Here is a 19710-nt window from a genome sequence, read left to right on the forward strand (position 1 = left end):
TCTTCAGGAAACAGGCCTGGTTTCCATGGTGACCAGCCGGTCAGCTGGCTCCTTCCACCGCCCCCTCCTTCACCCCCCTTTCCTGTAGCTTCCAAGGAAGGGTACTGTGTGTGAATGGAGAAGGCAGGGGTAGCCTTTTGTCTCTTGGGAACTCTAGGGCTGGCCAAAAGAGCTAAACTGTCCCTCCTCCAAAGCCCTTTGAAGTGGAGACAGAAAGGCAGTGGGGGTGAGTGTCAAGAGGAAGATTATAGTGCCTAAATGGGGAGCACGAGAGGATCCTCTGTAGGTTTGGAAAGGCCAAGGTTAGGGGCTCTGCTCTCTGTGGGCAGTGAGGACTGAATTGCGTGGAAGGGGCTGAAACTGGAACAAGAAGGGCTGGAGTTAGCTGTGAGGCCAGCTTCCCAAAAAGCATGGGCGGGAGATGCTGGAATGAGTCACCAAGTGAGATTCTGCCTCTGCCAAGGGAGTGAACAAGACCCCCGCCTCTTCTGGACAGCCGCCTTCCTCTGGGCAGGGAGAATGGACCCATCAACCTGGAGAGGGCCATGCAGGCTGGATAGCTCTAAGCAATAGGTGGACAGAGAGCCACCTTCACCTGCCTGGAAAGGGAAGAGTACTAAAACGAAGACAGGGCCAGGAGTGTACTAGAGGGGTGGGAACAGTGGCTGTTCCCAATAAGGGGAAGGAACATCCTGGGCAGATCAGTGTGCTTGTACCCTATCCCCCAAAATCAGACATCAAGGCTTTGCCCCAAACTAACTTCCTACCCACAAATATTCCCCATAGACTTTTGAGTGGGAAAAATCTGAATTCTAGGACTAGCTCTGTGAGTGCTAGCAGGTGACCTTGAGTAAGCCATTCACTCTCCCTCTGCCTTGGTTCCCTATGAGTAATTGGCGAGAACAGTTACTGTATGTCAAAGACTCTAATGACACATAGTAGGATTCCACAGTAACTGTGTATGCACAAGATTGATCATGCATGGCTTTTATTACATCCTTCATAATGGTTGGTTTTCATGTTCTTTTCTCCCAATTAGACTTTGTGCTCCTTGAGGGAAGGAAACTGTGTTTCACTTCTGTACTGGTTACGCAATAGGTACCCAACACCTGTTTACCGAATGGAGACATCCAGGAACGAATGAATGAATAAATGTCAGGGTCCTCCCTGCTGTGCCAGGGAATGCAGGGAAGAGCAGTGTGGGATGGCCTGAAAGGATAGCCTGCTTGCAGTGGCTCAGCCTGGCCTGCTTCCTACACCCACAAGTCGGAGCCTTAGAAATTGTCCAGTCAAATTCCTCACTGCACAGATGAAGAAATTAAGGCTCAGAGAGAGGAAGGCACTTGCCCAAGGTCACATAACTCCTTAATGACAGAGACAGGATTGAGAATTAGAACTCAGGTTTCCTGCCCTCCAGCGTAGGGCACTGCACACACTTCACTGCTTCTCTGGAGCTGCTCTTTTAGGGAAGGAAGATGGTTCACTGAAGGCCGGTTCCAATGTCCTCCCTCTGCCCTCTGTTAGTCCTTTCCCACCTCTAGCTTCAGTCTCTTCCCTTTCACCCTATTCCATTCCTCTGGAAGTCTAGCTTCTGCTTTAACCCTTCACTATGCAACTGGGAGTAAGGATCTTCCCTAGGGTTTCAAGGATCAAGTTCCTCTCCCCACTCCTGTGCCCCAGGAACTTGGGGGAACCAGAGATGTGTGCGTGTGTGGCGGGGTGCTGTTAGTTGAACCTCGGGGACCCAGTCCACGGAGAACAGATGGAGAGGAGTTGCGGCATAGATTCTCCCAAGATGGGAGTGCGGGAGGGAGGTGCAGTGAGCAGGGCTGGGAGCGGGGAAGGGGTGTGGGGAGTCCCTGTTGCTTTACCCCTTCGGGGGCTGGTTATTAGGTAGGCTTGGGAAGGCGGAGTTTGGGGGGCTGGGGGCGGGGCTCGGCTGCGCTGGGAGGAAGGGGGGGCGCGCTGGCTCCAGCTCGGCTCAGACAAAAGGCGGCGGCGGGAGCGGGCGGGAGGCGGAGCGGCGCCGCGAGGGCCTCAAGGTGACACCCGCCCCCGGCCCCGGCCCCCCCGGCCCGGCCCCCCTAGCCTGCCTCCCACCCCCAACCCCCAGCCCCTTACTCCCGGTGCCCTTTCCGGGCCCCCTCCCCCCGGCGGGGGGTGGGGAGCAGCGAGGGCCCCGCCCCCTCCCGTCCTCTCCCCAGGGCCCGCGCAGGATGCCCCCGGCCCCTGGCAGCCCCCCGGGAGGTCCTGAGCTCGACGCGCCCCCTCTACGCCATGTCCCCCCCTGGCTCGGCTGCGGGAGAGAGCGCCGCCGGCGGCGGCGGCGGCGGTGGCGGCCCCGGAGTCCCGGAGGAGCTCACGGCGGCGGCGGCAGCGGCGGCGGCGGACGAGGGCCCCGCCCGAGAGGAGGTGAGAGTCGAGGCGCCCCTTCCCCGAGCGCGGCCGCAGCCTGGCCCCCCATCCCCCATCGCACGCAGCCCCCGCCGGTTCCGCCGCAGCGCGGCCGGCGCCCCGCACCGGCAGCTGCAGCCGCAGTCCGCGCCGCCGCCCCCACCCGGCGGCGGTCCGCGGTGCCGGGGAAGGGGCCGCGCCGGGGGCGGGGCTCAGGGGTCCCGGGCAGGGGGAGGGGCCTAGGGGCGGAGCCTCGCGGACCCTGGGCTTATGAGAGAGGGGTCTAGGCTCTACCGGGGTGGGGACGGTGGCAGGGATCCTGTCTCACAGAGGGGGATGCTACCTTGAAGGCCAGGAAGGGAGACTTGTAGGGGCTACAGAACGAGGAGGGTACCATGGGGAAGTGGTGGCGTTACCTGATCTGGGACCCTAAGGAGGTCAGATGTGTACAGGGGGATCCCCCCTGTGGTCATTGGGAATGTGTGTGTGTGGGAGGGGGGGTGTGCACCTCTCACGAGGCTCCTGCTGCTTCCTCATATCCCTAGTTGGGGTCACTAGTCCTCAGTCCTCTGAACCTGAAGACAAAGAGACGGAGGAAAGTACCAAGAGCACCCCCACTCCAGCCTCCCATGCACACTTGTGCACACACATGCACCCTGCACTAGGGCAGAGGCACACAAGAGGGGATAGGCCTGCAGGTAAAGCCCCTTTCAGAGGTACCCACATGGGGACAAACGCACAACCAAGTAGGCACACGAAGGGGCCCATGTGTTCATACCTCCTAAGGACAAGGCTCCCCAAAAGGCACACGTACCCTAACCTCCTTGTCCACATGTACTGTGTGCTATTTCCTAGCTCGCCTAACTATCCATACTTCTAGATCCAGGGCTTGATGCCTATTATTGTACCTTCTTTTCCACTCTTTTCCTCTCTTCCCTGGCTGGCCTCTAGGTCAGGCTTGAGGAATTGAGGGGGTAAGTCAGGATCCCAGCAGGCGGCTCTGTGTGTGTGTGTGTGTGTGTGTGTGTGTGTGTGTGTGTGTGTGTGTGGTGGGGGGATGGGTTCCTAAAGCTAGAAAGCAGAGAGGAGGGGTGGGAAAACAGGCCACTACAATAAATCAAACTCAACACTCAATTAGGATGTGGCTGCTGGGGGCCAGCACCATGGTAGGCACCTAGGATGCAAAGAGAATGAAGTGTGGGTCCTCAGGAGTACCCAATCTAGTGGGGAGCCCGACATGTAAACAAATCCTGGGCCAACCCTGGGACAGAATGTGCCAAGTGCTTTAACAGACAGGCTCCAGGAGAGTACCAAAAATCATTTTCTCTCGACAAATTGCTGGGCTTCAAACGTTGTCCTCGCTACCCTGGTCCCACATCCCCTATGCCTGTCCTCTCCTCAGCCACATGCCTCTGCCCTTCTGGATACCTCCTCCTGGACTGCCTGCCGCTCAGGGACCCCAGCCCCCTCCCTCCCATCCTAGGACAAAGGGAAGGATGTCAGGGCACAGGAGGAAGACTCACAGGGGAACCAGGGTCCAGAACATGGGGAATGAGACAGGGCCTGGGGTTCTCTGGAGGCCCTTCTCCAAAGGAGGTGTTAGGCTAATTGTGAGGGTTAGGGAGGTGCATGGGTCGGAGGGGAGCAGCTCCTCTAGAACCTAGGCCTGAAACAAATCTGGAAGTGAGGGCCCCACTTGTTAAGTGGGGAGGTGATGTCAGTGGGTCCCTCCCCCTTTTCTAGAGGACCTGGAAGGGGTCTGGGCTGGGGACCTGCCTTCGCTGATGCCTATCTGTCTGTCCTCCCCTGTCTTCTCTGTCCACACCTTCTCCTGTTTCATTGCCCTCTTTATGTCTGTCTCTGGACACTCTCTGGGTACCATCCTATCCATCTGTGTTTGCTGCCTGGGCCTTCATCTCTGGCTCTGATCTTTCTCTGCCTCTTGGGGTGTCTCTCTCTGCACTTGCCTGTATTGGCATTCTGGTCCCCTTTCCTATCCTCATGGCTCGCTCTGTGTCACTTCCATTTCTACCTCTGGCCCCTGACTTCCATCTTGGTCTCACCTTTTCTCTCCATATCCTTGTTCTCTTTGCTTGTTATTTCTGGTGCTGGCCTCTGCCCCTCCATCCCTGCATCCATCTCTGTGCTGGGTCCTGCCTGCTCTCAATTCCCACTCATCTCGGCCCCTCTCCCTGCCCACCTGAGCAGCAGCGTCCCATCCAGCCCTCTTTCACCAAGTCCCTCTGCCGTGAGTCCCACTGGAAGTGCCTCCTGCTCTCGCTGCTCATGTACGGCTGCCTGGGGGCAGTGGCCTGGTGCCACGTCACCACAGTGACGCGCCTCACCTTCAGCAGCGCCTACCAGGGCAACAGCCTCATGTACCATGACAGCCCCTGCTCCAACGGCTATGTCTACATCCCCCTGGCCTTCCTGCTCATGTTGTACGCCGTCTACCTGGTGGAGTGTTGGCACTGCCAAGCCCGCCATGAGCTGCAGCACCGTGTTGATGTGAGCAGTGTGCGGGAGCGTGTGGGCCGCATGCAGCAAGCCACACCCTGCATCTGGTGGAAGGCCATCAGCTACCACTATGTCCGCCGCACCCGCCAGGTCACCAGATACCGCAACGGAGACGCCTATACCACCACCCAGGTGAGGAGCTGGTGGGGAGTGCAAGATATTCAACATGGGAGGTGGCACTTGGCCCTGCCTTACTCCCTCCCCACCTCCCTGGGGGGAAGGTGGGAGGAGCACAAGGCAGCAGTGAGCTCCCATGAGCATTGCAACAGCAGGGCAATAGCAACAACCATAGTCATAACAGCAAACAACGACCAGGAGCCAGGCTCTGCTCTAAGTATTTTACACACATCAAATCATTTATTTAACCCTCATAACAACCCTATGAGGTAGGCAGGTATTCCCATTTTGCAGATGAGGAAACTGAGGCCTGGAGAGTTTAAGTAACGTGTCTAAGGTCAAATAGGCAGTATGTGGTGGAGATGAGACTCGAACTCAAGGAATCTGGCTCCAGGATCTGTATACTGTTTAGTGCTTAATGGGTCTATTTGGTGATTAATGGCAGTGTGTGGTGGCTCAGGCCTGTAACCTCAGCACTTTGGTGAGGCAGGAGGATCTCTTGAGCCAGGAGTTTGAGACCAGCCTGCCTCGTGGCAACATAGTAACACCCCATCTCTAGAAATAATAAAAATAAGTAGCTGGTGTGGTGGTATGCACCTGTAGTCCCAGCTACTCAGGAAACTGAGGTGGGAAAATCATTTGAGCCTGGGCAGTTGAGGCTGTAGTGAGCTGTGATCACCACAGTGCAAGACCCCATCTCAAAAAAAAAAAAAAAAAAAAAAAAAAAAGAAAAAAGAAAAAAAAATTAGTGCTTAATGGTTGGAGATGGCTTCACATGCCCAATATCATAGCATGCTCTACCTATTCAGTGAGGTGACTGCTACCGAGTTCTCTTTCACAGGTATGGACACCTAAACTCAGTGACTTGTCTAAAGTCTGCTGCTCTTAAGTGGTAGTACTAGGCTCAATCCCAGCTTCCTGGATCTCAAGTTCAAGGGTCTAAGAAGAGGTGGGCATAGGAATTCTCACTGGGGGTGGGCAGGTCAATCAGCACTTTGTGGACTCGCCAGGATGAGACATATTGGAGTCCTGGAGGAGACGTTCCCAGATGTAGGCCATCTGTCTTAGTATAAGGATCAACAGACAGAAGCCTGGGGCCGGTGAGAAGCAGGAAGGAGGCTGAGTGATAGCTATAGCCTGAACAGTAAGACTAGAGACAGAGGGGTTCTTTAGGAAGTGCTTCTGGGGAACCCATTTGGAAACACAATTGTAAAAGGGAAGAAAGAAGAAGAGAAGGCTGTTTGTGGTGATGCGGGAGCACTTTGGAAAACAGAGGCAGTGGCAAATGGATCAGGCAAGCCAGAGGGGCAGTTCGTGGCCAGGGCCTGACCCCTAGAGGACGCAGGGTTTAGTTAGAATTTAAATACGCACAGGTGGGGCTGGTTCTAGTCCGGTCCTCACGTCTGATTATGCAGAGGGCGTCAGTTGCTCTGCAACTCGGAAAGATCCTAACCAGCTCCAGCCGGCACCTAAATCAAGACAGACTTAGGGTCCGACCGGGCAACCAGAGCAGCGATGGGGTGGGCGAGGGTGAGTGGGCAGAAGCGGGCACCGCTGACGGGCTCCTCGCGACCCAGCCGCCTGCCCCCCGCGCCGCAGGTCTACCACGAACGCGTCAACACGCATGTGGCGGAGGCCGAGTTCGACTACGCGCGCTGTGGCGTCCGCGACGTGTCCAAGACGCTGGTGGGGCTGGAGGGCGCCCCGGCCACGAGGTTGCGCTTCACCAAGTGCTTCAGTTTCGCCAGCGTGGAGGCCGAGAACGCGTACCTGTGCCAGCGCGCGCGCTTCTTCGCAGAGAACGAGGGCCTGGACGACTACATGGAGGCACGCGAGGGCATGCACCTCAAGAACGTGGACTTCCGTGAGTTCATGGTGGCCTTCCCGGACCCGGCCCGGCCGCCCTGGTACGCCTGCTCCTCAGCCTTCTGGGCCGCGGCGCTGCTCACGCTGTCGTGGCCGCTGCGAGTGCTGGCAGAGTACCGCACGGCTTACGCACACTACCACGTGGAGAAGCTCTTTGGCCTGGAGGGCCCGGGGTCGGCCAGTAGCGCGGGCGGCGGCCTCAGCCCCAGCGACGAGCTGCTGCCCCCGCTCACCCACCGCCTACCGCGGGTCAACACGGTGGACAGCACGGAGCTCGAGTGGCACATCCGCTCCAACCAGCAGCTGGTGCCCAGCTACTCTGAGGCGGTGCTCATGGACCTGGCGGGGCTCGGGACGCGCTGCGGCGGGGCGAGCGGCGGCTACGCGCCCTCGTGCCGCTACGGCGGGGTAGGCGGCCCGGGCGCGGCGGGCGTGGCTCCTTACCGGCGCAGCTGCGAGCACTGCCAGCGCGCCGTCAGCAGCTCGTCCATCTTCTCGCGCAGCGCCCTGAGCATCTGCGCCAGCCCGCGGGCCGGCCCGGGCCCCGGTGGGGGCGCGGGCTGCGGGGGCAGCCGCTTCTCGCTCGGCCGTCTCTACGGCTCCCGGCGCAGCTGCCTGTGGCGCAGCCGCAGCGGGAGCGTCAACGAGGCCAGCTGCCCCACGGAGCAGACGCGGCTGTCCAGCCAGGCCAGCATGGGGGACGACGAGGACGACGACGAGGAGGAGGCCGGGCCGCCGCCGCCCTACCACGACGCCCTCTACTTTCCGGTCCTCATCGTCCACCGGCAGGAGGGGTGTCTGGGCCACAGCCACCGGCCGCTGCACCGCCACGGCTCCTGCGTAGAGACCTCACTGTGACCTCCGTCCCCGGCGTGGCCCGCGCCGCCCTCCCGCCTGCCCCTCGCTGGACTATGCTCCCTGTGCGACGCAGGGCGAGTCACCACGGTGACTGAGGCCGCGCGGGGGGCAGGGAAAGGGAGGTGAGGGCCGCAAGACAGACCTGGATGGGGCCGAAACCCCTGTCGTCCCTGTACATAAAGAGACCGATGGGTGGGAGGGGGTCGGCTGCTCCCCGAGATCCCCCTGGCAGAGTCATTCTTCCAGCCCCACCCCTGAGTTCCTAAAGGGACACCTCCCTCCTGTCCAGCCCTTCAACAGATCTTCTGACTGTTAGATGACAACCGCGCCGTGGGCCCCGCGTTGGGCCTTGTCTGAAGGGAGAGGCCCTGGCGTGCGGCTGGGAGATTTAGAGGCTGTGGAGAAGGGAACTTGGGGTTTTCCTTCCTCCGTGGCCTCACTCCCCTGGGGCCTCTCTCTGTGGAGGGAGCAGTGGTTTGGTGACCAGCAGGCTGGATTCCAACTAGCTAATGCATTTAGCGGGTCTGAGGCTGGGGCCAGGTGTCAGCCCCAAGCCTCCATCCAACACCGTGGAAATGTTGCTGCCCTCTTCTTGGCGCTGACCCCAAGATTGGGGTTTCCCTTCTGCCGCTCCTTCCGCTGTTGTTTATCTAACTGGGCCCCCACTCCAGGTCCAGAGGGACTGTGCTCACCGCACAGACGGCTCTCATCTCCCGCTCTTTGGTCCTGCAGAGCTGTTGCCAGGGTGCAGTGGGGAGGAGAGTGAAATATGGAGGGCTGTGTACCTCAGTCCTTTCTCTAAACTCTGCAGCCTCCCGGCAGGGGCCTCCTCACCTGGGTTCTGGGTGTGTACTCCCTTTAGAGAGTGTGAGATACACCCGGGCGGCGCTTGTTAAAGCTGGCCAGGGCGAGTGACTAAGGGGAGAGAGCATGACATAGACCTGGGTGACAACGGGGACCTCTAGAGGGAAGCAGGTGGGAGTAAGAAGAGGGCAGTGGAGGGTAGAGGAAAGGACTTCCAAAGGTGGGGTATCTGTGGGGGCAGCCTTTGCCTCCCTAAACCTGTGCAGAGGAGTGGAGCGTGCTTTTCCCTCAAACACATCTCTGGGGGGCTGAGGACGTTGTCACAAGTCCCAACTGGAGAAATAATTCCAATGGCAGGGTCAGAGGCAAGCATTCTCTAAATCTTGCCCAACCCTTCCATCCTCCCCTATCCTATGAGCTGAAGCCCTGCTGTGTGTCCCAGGGTCTTCAAAGGGGCATCCTGCCACCACCCCAGGGTGCTGGCCCCACATCCTGTTCCCCTAAAGCTCTGACACCGCCTTCTCTCCCTGTGCGCACCCCACCACCTCCACCCCAGTGTGCTTCAGTGTGCATGTCTGTGAACAGCCCTCCTGCCCTCCCAACTCCCCTGGCTAAAGTCTCCCCCGCAGATTTAGTGCCCAGGGCTTGAGCTCACATTTTAGGCTAGAGAGGATAACCCTTGGGCCACCCACATTTCTCACCCCTGATGCTGCTTACATTCGCCTGAGCCATCAGAACTCCTCCTTCCCCTCCTTCAGCCCCTGTCATCTTCCTCCAGCCCAGCCAGGCCTGCACCACCAACTGTGTGGCCTCCACCTATGCAACATCACCTCTGGCTCCCCTTCCCTTCTTCCTAGGGAGAGGGGCCCAAATTGTGGGGATACCATGGCCCATGGCTTCTAAAGGGTTTAGCTTTACTTTCAGGTAGAGATGGCTGAGTGAGGAGGGAGAAGAGGCTAGAGAGAGGCTTGGGCAGGGGAAACAGCTGCCCACCAGGTTTCCCTGGCAGTAGTGCCCACCTGCCTATTAGCACTGAACCTGCCTGGATCCCGAGTCTGTGCTCCTTGGGGGCCTGGCATTTGGAGCACCCTTCTTTCCTCTGAATGGACATCTGTGAGGTACAGGTGGTGAGCTGCGGCCTCAGGCTCCATTTCTTAGCCAGCTGGCACCCGGATGTCATGCTCTGTGTGGGGACAGCCTGGCCACCTCAGGGCTCCAGGGGAGGAGGAACATGGCTCCTCCTCCCTCAGGCCTGTTCCTGAGACAGAGCCTGGTCTCAGAAGAGGGGAAGGGGGACCTCTATTATTATTTTTGCCTGTATTGACTATTTCTGCCTAGGTCATCTCAGCCTCATCTCCCACACACGCACAGACTTAGAGAGAAACCAATTCTTTGGTCTATTTTCTTGGTAGCTTTATTGATTGCCAGGGAAAACAAAAACCAGAAAATTAATCTCTAAAATTAAACTTTACACTGAATGTTCTTGTTTCTCTAATTAGAACCTCTGCTAGCAGCTGTGGCTATACACACACACACACCCTCACACCTACACGTTTGCACTCCGGAACTGTCAGAGGGTGTCAGGCACAGACAGACTCTAGGTTGCCTAGACAGGCATACACATGCAGTCACTCCCGAGCCCCCTTTGGTGCTCTGCTTAGCATCTGCTTAGTGGAAGGAGTCCCTGGAGAGCAGGCAATCCTGCATTGGGGTTGTAGCCCATGACCTGCCCTTTGGGGACACAGTTCTGGAGGCTCTGGGCCAATCAGTCAGCCTGAGGAGGATGGGGAATGGCGCTCAGCCTGAATCAGTCAGCTAGGTCTCTTGTGGCCTTGGGGGCTGATGTGATTCCTGTAGGTGTGGCCCCAGGGTGGACAGCTACAGAGTGATGGGGACTCATGGAGGGCACCTAGAAGGCTCCATGTGGCCTGGGGACAAGGGCTTGTGGGGTGGGCTGGGCCTGGCTGGGGAGAAGACAGGTCTCTGTCAATTGGGTGCATCACACTGTGGCCTTTTTGTCGTGGATTTAAGCGCAAAGATTGTACAAATCAAACTGGTGGATAATAAAGTTGTGGATGACTCACTGACTTCCTGTCCCAGTGTGGCACTTCTTTCCCTCCCTCCCAGGGAAGCTCTCTGGGGTGGGTGGCAGGAATCGTGTCATCTTTCCCTGGAAGTCGTCATCTACAGCTGCCTCCCCAGAGGAGGCCACTGGGTCTGAGTCCCTGGTGTCATTTCGTTGTCCCCTTCCCAGGTTGGGGAAATAGGGGATGGAGTGGCCTATAGAACTGGATCACCTAAAGCAGAGTCAAGCAACAGGGAAATGCATCTACAGGGCTGAGGGTGGCAAAGAGAGCCAGACATAGCTCTGCTGTAGCCAGAGCGTGTGTGTGTGTGTGTGTGTGTGTGTGCGCGCGCGCGCGCGCGTGCGTGTTTGAAGATCAAGGATCTGTTTGGTAGAGAAGAAAATGGTGGGGAGGGGAGTCAGGGAGGCAGGCAGGCCCCGTGGGAGAATCTGGCAGGCACAGTCCCTCAGACACCTCTCTGACTTCCCTATTCCTGGAAGAAGTTGGTCATTTGTGGGGGTTCAGTAATATCCTTTCCCTGGGCACAGGGGCGGGTTCCTACTGCATACCCTTTCTTCCCCCATGCCAGTCTCCCTTTCCTGCCTCATGTCTCCATCCATACAACCCTTGATCACTCCAAGGATATTCACGGTCCCCCTCCCCGCTCCCTCTGAACCAGAGTGATACTCTGCAGCAGGCATGGCGGGGGTATGAAATGAGGGACAGGGCTGGGGCCATGATCCAAGTCAGGTCATTTTATCCCACAGAGTTCTCAGGGCCATTGGCAGTGATGGTTGACATGAAGTGGCTGCGATTCAAGGCCCGCTGGCGGGCTGCTTCTCGGTTTGTATAGAGGGCCTGGCCAATGAGGTACTCGCTTTCCTGGGCCACATCTGACAGGCGCAAGTCAAATTCCAGGAGGGTCTTGTTGTCCGACATGCCTTCCAGGAGCTGCTTCCCACCATCCTGGGAGAAGGGTGCAAAGGAAGGGGTCATATACATCACTACCCAGGATCTGACATGCATACTACACATTTTCATGTAGATGTGACTAAAACATAAAGTTTCACAAAACAATACTTAACCTTTTTGTGACGCATGTCGACATATTCTATTCTTTTCCATTTGAAAAATGATAGCCAATACCCACTAAATTGATTTCTCAACCCTACTAGCTTGAAAAACATGAATCTCTGGCAATGATGAGAATTCCATTCCTTTGGTTCAGCCATGGGCATGTGGGACAACTCTAATGAGATGCGAGGGGGAAGCTGAGAGGGGGTGGCTTCTGGGAAGGTTCTCCTCACTCCAAAAAGAGAAGAAAAGGGAGCAGGTGTTCTCCTGTTTTCTGCCTCTGGGCATGTCCCTATGTGAGATGTCAGAACTGTGGCAGCCATCTTGGGACCGAGAGAAGCACTAGAGAGGCCTTAGCCACGAGGCTGGGGTGGGCAGAGCAGAGGGTGGCACTGAACCCAGGGGTTTACCAACCCTACAACCCTCTAATTCTGGTTGTGGGAGACACTGAATATTCCTCCTGCTTAAGGCCATTTCTGGTTAAGCTTTTTATTACTTGCAGTCAACAGCACCCCCTCTAGAAAATGTGTGTGTGTGTGTCTGTGTGTGTGTGTGTGTGTGCATGCACACGTGTGTATGTGCCTGTGTAGGTGAGCAAGGTTCTCATGGGGAGGTTTAGCAGAGGGTTCAGTGACCTAAGGGAGGGCCCCGCTCAATGGTCATCACAGCTCCAACCCCTGCTGGGTTGGGTGGGCTAGCCCCAATGTGAAAGAATTTCATGTTGGGAGGCAGAATGCCACCATTCTGTGGTTGTGACCCAGCAGTGTGTTGCAAAGTCAACTTAATGGGTCACAGAAGCATTTAAAAATACAATAGAGTAGAATGTAAAGGAAAATATCAGCATATATCACAAGTCATAAATTTCAAAATCATGTTTATGTTGGTGTTCATGTAAATTGCATTTTTTTTTTTTTTGAGATGGAGTCTTGCACTGTCACCCAAGCTGGAGTGCAGTGGTATGATCTTAGCTCACTGCAATCTCCGCCTCCTGGGTTCAAGCAGTTCTCCTGCCTCAGCCTCCCGAGTAGCTGGGGTTACAGGCGCATGCCACCACACTAGGCTAATTGTTGTATTTTTAGTAGAGATGGGGTTTCACCATGTTGGCCAGGCTGGTCTCAAACTCCTGACCTCATGTGATCCACCCACCTCAGCCTCCCAAAGGGTTGAGATTACACGCGTGAGCCACTGTGCCTGGTCATAAGTTGCATTTCTTACTCTCAGACTTGGCTAAGAAAGTTTGAGAGACACAGCCTATTAGAAAGGACTCAGGCTTTCAATCAATCTTGGATTTGAACCACAGCCTTGCCACTTTCTACTGACTTGATGCCCTTGGGCAATTCATAATCCTCTCTGAGACTTAGTGTTCCATCTAGAAAGTAGGGTTAAATATACTTAGTTATATACTTAAATATATTTAGAGTTAAATACGCTTAGGGTTAATATACAGTTACTTAGGTAACTGTAAGGATTAAAGGAAAAATAATAATCACTGGGATACACAGTATTTGTGCATACTCGATGCAGTATGTAGTATGTAAAGTCTGTGATCTTCACAATTATCCCACAAGTACTCCTGGCAGTCGGATTCCACACCCACCCTCACAAGCCCAGAGTAGGTGGCTCACCAGCCCGATGTGGTTGCAGGACAGGTTGATGCTGGTGAGTGTGGTGTTGATGGCGAGCACCTGCGACAGGAGTGTGGCGGTGGGTTCAGACAGCTCATTGCCACCGAGGTGCAGGGTGGTGAGGCACTTGTTGGTCTGCAAGGCATGGGCAAGAGCCTGGCCACCCTCATCCTCGATGCAGTTGAGACGTAGGTTGAGGGAAATGAGGTTGGTGTTGTGTGCTAGAGCATGAGCCAGCGACTGGGCACCAGGCGCACGCACCTGGTTGTTGGCCAGGTTGAGCACACGCAGGCGGCTGTGGCTCAGCAGCTTGGCAGCACCTCGTGCACCACGGTCCCCAATGAGGTTGTGTGACAAGTCCAGCTCCTCAAGGACTGGGTGGTCCAGAAGACTTCGAATTATGATGCGTGCTTTGTCATCATCCACCTTGCTTCGGGTCAGCTTGAAGATCTGTGGGCAGGCAGAGGGTCTATGGCACCTGCCAGTCAGGGATAATCAGCCTGCCCACCTAGATCTTTGGCAAACTTGGCTCACCTAGTGTTGGCCACCTGGCTAGGTCATGGAGGGGGCCAGGCCTACCAGCATGGCAGAGTAGTGTAGAATTGGTGGCAGGTAGCAGGGAGGAAAGATCACTGTTTATTGAGCAATTACTACATGCTTGGCTCTTTCTTTTTTCTTTCTTTCTTTCTTTCTTTCTTTCTTTTTTTTTTTTTTGATGGAGTCTCGCTCTGTCACCTAGGCTGGAGTGCAGTGGCACGATCTCGGCTCACTGCAAGCTCCGCCTTGCGGGTTCACACCATTCTCCTGCCTCAGCCTCCCGAGTAGCTGGGACTACAGGCGCCTGCCACCACACCTGGCTAATTTTTTGTATTTTTAGTAGAGACGGGGTTTTACCGTGTTAGCCAGGATGGTCTTGACCTCCTGACCTCGTGATCCACCTGCCTCGGCCTCCCACAACGCTGGGATTACAGGCATGAGCCACTACGCCCGGCCGCTTGGGTCTTTCATAACCATTATCTCTAATCTTCAGCATCTCAATGAAGAAGAGAAAGTTCTCTCCATTTTGCAGATAGAAAATGGAGGTTTACATTATTTCCCCAGAGTAATACAGTGATTGAAGCAGTGGAGACAGGTTTGGAATCCAAGCCTGCCTGAGGCCTCAGCCCCTCACTGCATCCTCCTCTGCCAGCCAAGATCCACCAGGGCAAGGAGAGGACCTCTTTGAAGGAGGTTGCCAGGGCAAGAACCAGGGAGAAAGTGGGGAGGTGGAGAAGCAGGAAAAGGATGAGATAAAGGAATGAAGGAAAGGAGATGGGGCTGGCAGTATGAATATTGTCCATGGGAGCCTCTCCCCCTCACCTTCCTGCTGGCTTGTCCTGCTCCTCTCTCTCCCTTGAGACCTCTGAGTGTCTGACCTCTCTCTCCCTGCCCTTCAGTTCACTCCTCTTTATGCTCCTCTTACCCAGCTGAGTCTTTTGTGTTTCTTCTCTTTTCATTGCATCTCTCTGGCAAAGCCCTACCCTGGATCAGCCCCACTCTCTATTTTCTGCATGCCTGTGCGCAAGCAACTGACAAAATAGAAAACATCAGCTGACGGGACTGGTTGCTATCACTGGAACCACCAATAGGCTTGTAACGCTGCATGCCAATCTAACTATATTTCTCTGGCCAAAATACCTGCCTATAATCTACAACAACTATTTCAGCTTTTTGCAGCCTCCTCATAATTCAGGGGCCTCCTTGCTGAGCTCCCTCTTTCAGCAGGTGAACTCACCTCTTGCCTTCCCAGCCATTGAATGGGAACCTGTCATTTTCCTGATACCAAGCACTGACTTATTGGTCTATGAACCTGTGCCTCTCTTCTACATTCATCCCCTTTCTTGCAACTGGATGGAACCTTACACTGGTTTTAAACATGTGTGAGTTATTCTGAAGGAACCCAAAGCTCTCATCTGTCATGGTTGTACCTTTCCTCCTTCACAGCCAAGTTCTTGAAAGAGCTGATCACAGCCACCCATTCCTCACTTCCCACTCTCCCCAGACACCACTGCTATCTGGCCTCTGCTCCTGCCACTCCACTGAAATAGCTCCCCCTCGGTGACCTCCACGTTCACTAAATCCAGTCCTCAGCTCTATTCCACCCCGTTGTTCACTCCTTCTACTTGAAACATACCCCTCCCTTGCTCTGTGACACAATGCCATGTCCCCCATTTCCTCCTCCCTCTGGCTTCCTGGCAAGCTCTTCTTCCACTAAGACCACATGCCAGGCCTCTCCTTGTCTTGCTTTTGGCTCTCCCCTGTGAGACTCCATCCAAATCCAGGGCTGCAACTGCCACCTTCATGAAGATGGCATACATTTCCACATTCAATTCAGACCTCTCATCTGAGCTTCGGACCCTCTACCCGACTAACAAAATGACCCCTTCTTTGAGATGCCTCTAACTGAAACTTACACTCTTCCCCCTCAAAACCGATCCTCTTCCCACATTCCCTGTCTCTGCAAATGGCCCCTCCAGCCATCCAGCCTCACAAGCCAGACGTCTTGCACCTCACCTCCTTCTCCTTCCTTCTCCTTCAGATCCTCCCTGTGCCAGTGTGGCCCGTGCATGCCAGACACATGTCTGCCTAAATATGTCTTGACTCTCTCCACTCCTCTGAGACTCCACAGACACTACCCTCGCTGAAATGACCCTCACCCTCACCTGGATTTGGCAATGATCTCCTAGGTAATCTGCACGTCCACTGCTGCCCTGCCCAGGCCATCATCCCTCACAGACAGAGTGACCTTTTCACGTGTGAAATCCAGTAATCGTACCTACCTTTTTGCCTAAAACACTTGGATGGTGTCCCAGAGCTCCTAAGGATAAAGACAGCCTCCTGGACAAGGCCTCCTTTACCCAGCAAGGCTGACCACCTCATACTCTGTGCCCGCCACACAGTCTTCTCTTTCTCTTTGAGCTGGCCATGTTCACTCTGCCCATAGAGCCTGTATGCACTGCTTCCTCTGCCTGGAATGTTCCTCCCTCTGAGACTATAACTCCTACTCCTCCTTCTAATCTCTATGTAAGTGACATTTGTTCAGGGAAGCCTTCCCCTGCAAGGTCAAATGCTCCTTTATAATCTCTCATAAGAGTATCTCTTCTTTATGGCATTCATCCCAATTCAGGGGTACCAGAAAAAAGTACAGGATGCCCAGTTAAATATAAATTTCAGATAAATAAGAATGCCCCATGGAATATTCAGGACATATACTAAAAATTATTTGCTCTTTATCTGAAATTCAAATTTTTTGGACATGGTCTCATTTTGTAATCCAGGCTGGAGTGCAGTGGTGTGATTGCAGGTCACTGCAGGCTTGAACTCCTAGGCTTAAGGCATTCTCCTACCTCAGCCTCCTCAGTCGATGGAAGACTACAGGTGTGAGCCACCGTGCCTGGACCTGAAATTCACATTTAACTGGATGTCCTGTATTTCCATTTGCTAAATCTGGCAACCCTATTCTAGTATCAATTTTATGTTTATATGATTGATGATTAGTGCCTTTATCCCATCAAGAGAGTTAGCTACAGAGGGCACAAATGGCACAATCTTGCTCATCCTTGAATCTTCAGCACCTAGGACACGGCCTGGAGTGCATATGTTTGTTCAATGAAACAAACTGGTGAACTGGGAGAGGAGCACCTTGTTCATCTCTACACCCCCAGAACCGTGTATCTTGGTGCAGAGTGCATTAAAAAACACTTGGCCAATGAAAGAGAAGGAAATGGGAAGAAGTAACAATAAAGGAGGAAGAGGTGGGGAGAGGGAATCTGAGAGATGCGGAGGATGGGTCGGGGGAAGGCTGGGAGCAGACAGTACCTTGAGGGTGTGGCACGCCTTGATGGCGGCTGCCAAGGAGTGGCAGTCGCGGTAGGTGAAGAGGAAGAGATTCCACTCGAAATTCATGCCGCAGTCCTTGACATCGTACACCAGGTCTAGCTCCTCCAGGTGGCTCAGGCCAGCTACCAGATTGCCCAGTTGATAGTGGTCAACGGTGGGCTCCTCCATCTCTCCCTCGCTGCCTGAGTCCGACTGGTCGCCCGGCCGGAGCTGGGCCGGGAGCTGCACCGGCGGAAGGAACTGATCGACGTGGACCCTGCGCACATAATTCCTGCAGAGGGGCAGCAGGTCGAGGATCACCGCGGGGTCCGTGGTGCCTGGGATAAAGTGCTTTAGCAGGTTCTCCAGGTGCCGCTCGAAGAACATGCGTTTCCAGCTGCCGCCATGGTGGGCCACGTGGCACACGGGCCAGCGCTGCATGCAGCAGCGGAGCCAGTAGTTCTCATTGTCTATCAGGTTGGCGGTCACAGCCAGTGGTAGGTCAGGGGGCAGGTGGTTCAGGACCTTCTGCTGGTGTTCCGGGAGCATCTGCTTCAGGATAGGGTTTTCTTTGGGAACAGAGGAAGGAAAGCATGGGGTCACAGTGTTGGGGGACACCTCAACATGATGCCTCAGGCTGGGCCTGCCTGGGAGCACCAGGCAAAGGGAAGACCCTTCCCTGCTTAGGGGATAGACAGCCTCTCCTCTCAGGGGGGATCAGGGGGAGGGTGGGACACCAGCCTTTAGCTTTGGGATGTTCCCTGCCTGAAGGGGGACATCTCAGCATCTGTTCTCAGGGAGCTCCCAGACTGAGGAAGAATCTCAGATCCAACTCTCAATTATCACCTGGTCTGATGGGGAATACAATTCCTGAGGTCAGAGGCTTCCAATCTTATTTGATTCATCCATTTCAAAACAAGAAATTTTTTGAGCACCTACTATGTGCCAGAAACTGGAGGTACCACTACGAGAGACTACTATGTCCCACGTGCTGGAGATATAAGAGTAAGCAAAACAGGGCTCTTCCCTTTTGGAGTTTACATTCCAGTGAGGGGAGGCTGACAATAAACAAGTAAAATGAGTGAGACTGGGTGACAATAGTTGCTGGAGATGAAATAATGGCCCTGTCCTCAGACAGCGCTCCATCTGGTAGGAGAGGCTGGCAACCCATCTTTGGAAAGGATCCATATTACAGAGCACAAAATATGGAACAAACCAAGAGACCTTACATGGCATGGAAGACTCCATCAGAGTGGAGGGTGGTTCACTTGGGAAGGCTTTCTGGGGAAGGAAGTAGATATGGCTCAGGCTGAGTTTTGTTGGAGAGAGTGGAAAAGGCAAGGAGAGGGCAGAGGCATGGAGGGTGCAGTGTGGGTGGGAGCCTGGTGGGATCTGCCAGTGGGAACAGAAGGAGAAACTGCCTTGGCCCTGGGTGGAAGGGAAGTGTTGAGTAGGTATGAGGATGCCATACGGGAGAGCAGGGGCTGCCCCAGGACCCAGGTTCTGCAGTCTTGGCTCCAGAGAGTCCCACCCACCTTGCCCCACTCTTGGCCTTCTTCTTCCTACCCAAAGCAGGGACAGACTCACTCTGGAAGTTCCTGATGATGTGCTGAATGCAGAGCTCTGTGAGGAGGGGCACGATGGCCAGTGACCACTCAGGATCTTCAGCAATGATCCGGCGCATCCGATGGAAATTGGCCCCAGGATGTGGGTTCCTGGACTTTGCAGAGACTGGTGTGATTGAAGGCTTTGAGGGCTGTGGGCCTGTGCTTGAAGTGTGTCCGCCAGTGGAGGACTTGTCCTGGGTGGAGACTGAGGAGTGGCTGGGGTCCAACAATGCTGATGTTGTTACAGTATCCTGCATGCTGGAGGCTGGTAATGTAGGGCCGGGTGGCCCCTAGATGGCCTTATGACAAGAAACTTCTCAGACTGGCAGGTCCTTGATACAGGTAGGGATCTGGAGCAAAAGGAAGAGGTAGTGGTGTTACTTTGGAGGGTCTTGGTGGGCATTTACTAAGAGAGGTGGTACAGAATAGTGCTTAAGGATCAGTCCCTGGAGTGAAGCAGATCCAGGTACACATCCACTGGTTATCTGTGTGACCTCAGGCAAGTTACTGAACCTCTCTGAATTTCAGATGCTGCCTCTTAGAAATGAAGGTCGCAGTTCCAGTAGGATTATTTGGAGGAGTGGATAAAATAATGTATCCAAAGGGCATAATATATTATCTGACACATGAAACTAGCAAGGAGCAGCCCAAAATTTTAGATAATAGCTCTATAGCAATTACAGTAATTGCTCTGTGCCAGACAATCTTTTTAGTTCTTTATGCCTATTAATTCATGTGTCCTCAGAAAAACCTTTTTCAGAAAAGCCTTTTTCAGATAGGCACTTGTATTATTCCCATTTTTCTGCTGGGAAACTAAAGCACAGAGAGGCGAATTGACTTGCCCAATGTCATGCAGCTTAGAAATATTACGGGTGGGTTTAAATTCAGTCTGTCAAATTCATGCTCTGAACCCTACATTGGATG

General features: G+C 54.6%; 2 protein-coding genes across 3 annotated transcripts; one reads left to right on the top strand and one right to left on the bottom strand.

Annotated features, from left to right (window-relative positions):
• Positions 1 to 1983: 1983 nt before the first annotated feature.
• On the top strand, positions 1984 to 10643 carry TMEM151B (transmembrane protein 151B). 2 transcript variants are annotated; one of them, XM_007972384.3, is made up of 3 exons: positions 1984 to 2412; positions 4603 to 5043; positions 6628 to 10643. In XM_007972384.3, exons 1-3 carry the CDS (start codon positions 2278 to 2280, stop codon positions 7750 to 7752), a joined length of 1701 nt encoding a protein of 566 aa, XP_007970575.1. In that variant the 5' UTR covers positions 1984 to 2277; the 3' UTR covers positions 7753 to 10643. The 2 variants fall into 2 exon arrangements, with proteins under 2 accessions (XP_007970575.1, XP_007970574.1); XM_007972383.3 differs by lacking the exon at positions 1984 to 2412 and having other exon boundaries at positions 2689 to 5043.
• Positions 10644 to 10732: 89 nt separating this feature from the next.
• DRC5 (dynein regulatory complex subunit 5) lies at positions 10733 to 19141 on the bottom strand. The gene is made up of 4 exons (XM_007972386.3): positions 18767 to 19141; positions 17180 to 17748; positions 13322 to 13771; positions 10733 to 11588 (listed from the first exon to the last, which is right to left on the bottom strand). The coding sequence occupies exons 1-4, from the start codon at positions 19041 to 19043 to the stop codon at positions 11379 to 11381; spliced, it is 1506 nt and encodes a 501-aa protein (XP_007970577.1). The 5' UTR covers positions 19044 to 19141; the 3' UTR covers positions 10733 to 11378.
• Between the last annotated feature and the right edge of the window lie 569 nt (positions 19142 to 19710).

Source organism: Chlorocebus sabaeus, chromosome 17 (genome assembly GCF_047675955.1).
Source record: "Chlorocebus sabaeus isolate Y175 chromosome 17, mChlSab1.0.hap1, whole genome shotgun sequence".
Taxonomy (NCBI): domain Eukaryota; kingdom Metazoa; phylum Chordata; class Mammalia; order Primates; family Cercopithecidae; genus Chlorocebus; species Chlorocebus sabaeus.

Bases quoted from the DNA above. Each gene is read 5' to 3' on its own strand.
- TMEM151B (XM_007972383.3), top strand. From the start codon at position 4,396: ATGGCTCGCTCTGTGTCACTTCCATTTCTACCTCTGGCCCCTGACTTC. The intron at 5,044-6,627 runs GTGAGGAGCTGG...CCCGCGCCGCAG, and splicing joins ACGCCTATACCACCACCCAG to GTCTACCACGAACGCGTCAA.
- DRC5 (XM_007972386.3), bottom strand. From the start codon at position 19,043: ATGCAGGATACTGTAACAACATCAGCATTGTTGGACCCCAGCCACTCC. The intron at 17,749-18,766 runs GTGAGTCTGTCC...CTGTTCCCAAAG, and splicing joins CATCATCAGGAACTTCCAGA to AAAACCCTATCCTGAAGCAG. The intron at 11,589-13,321 runs GTGAGCCACCTA...CCCTTCTCCCAG, and splicing joins CCTGCAACCACATCGGGCTG to GATGGTGGGAAGCAGCTCCT.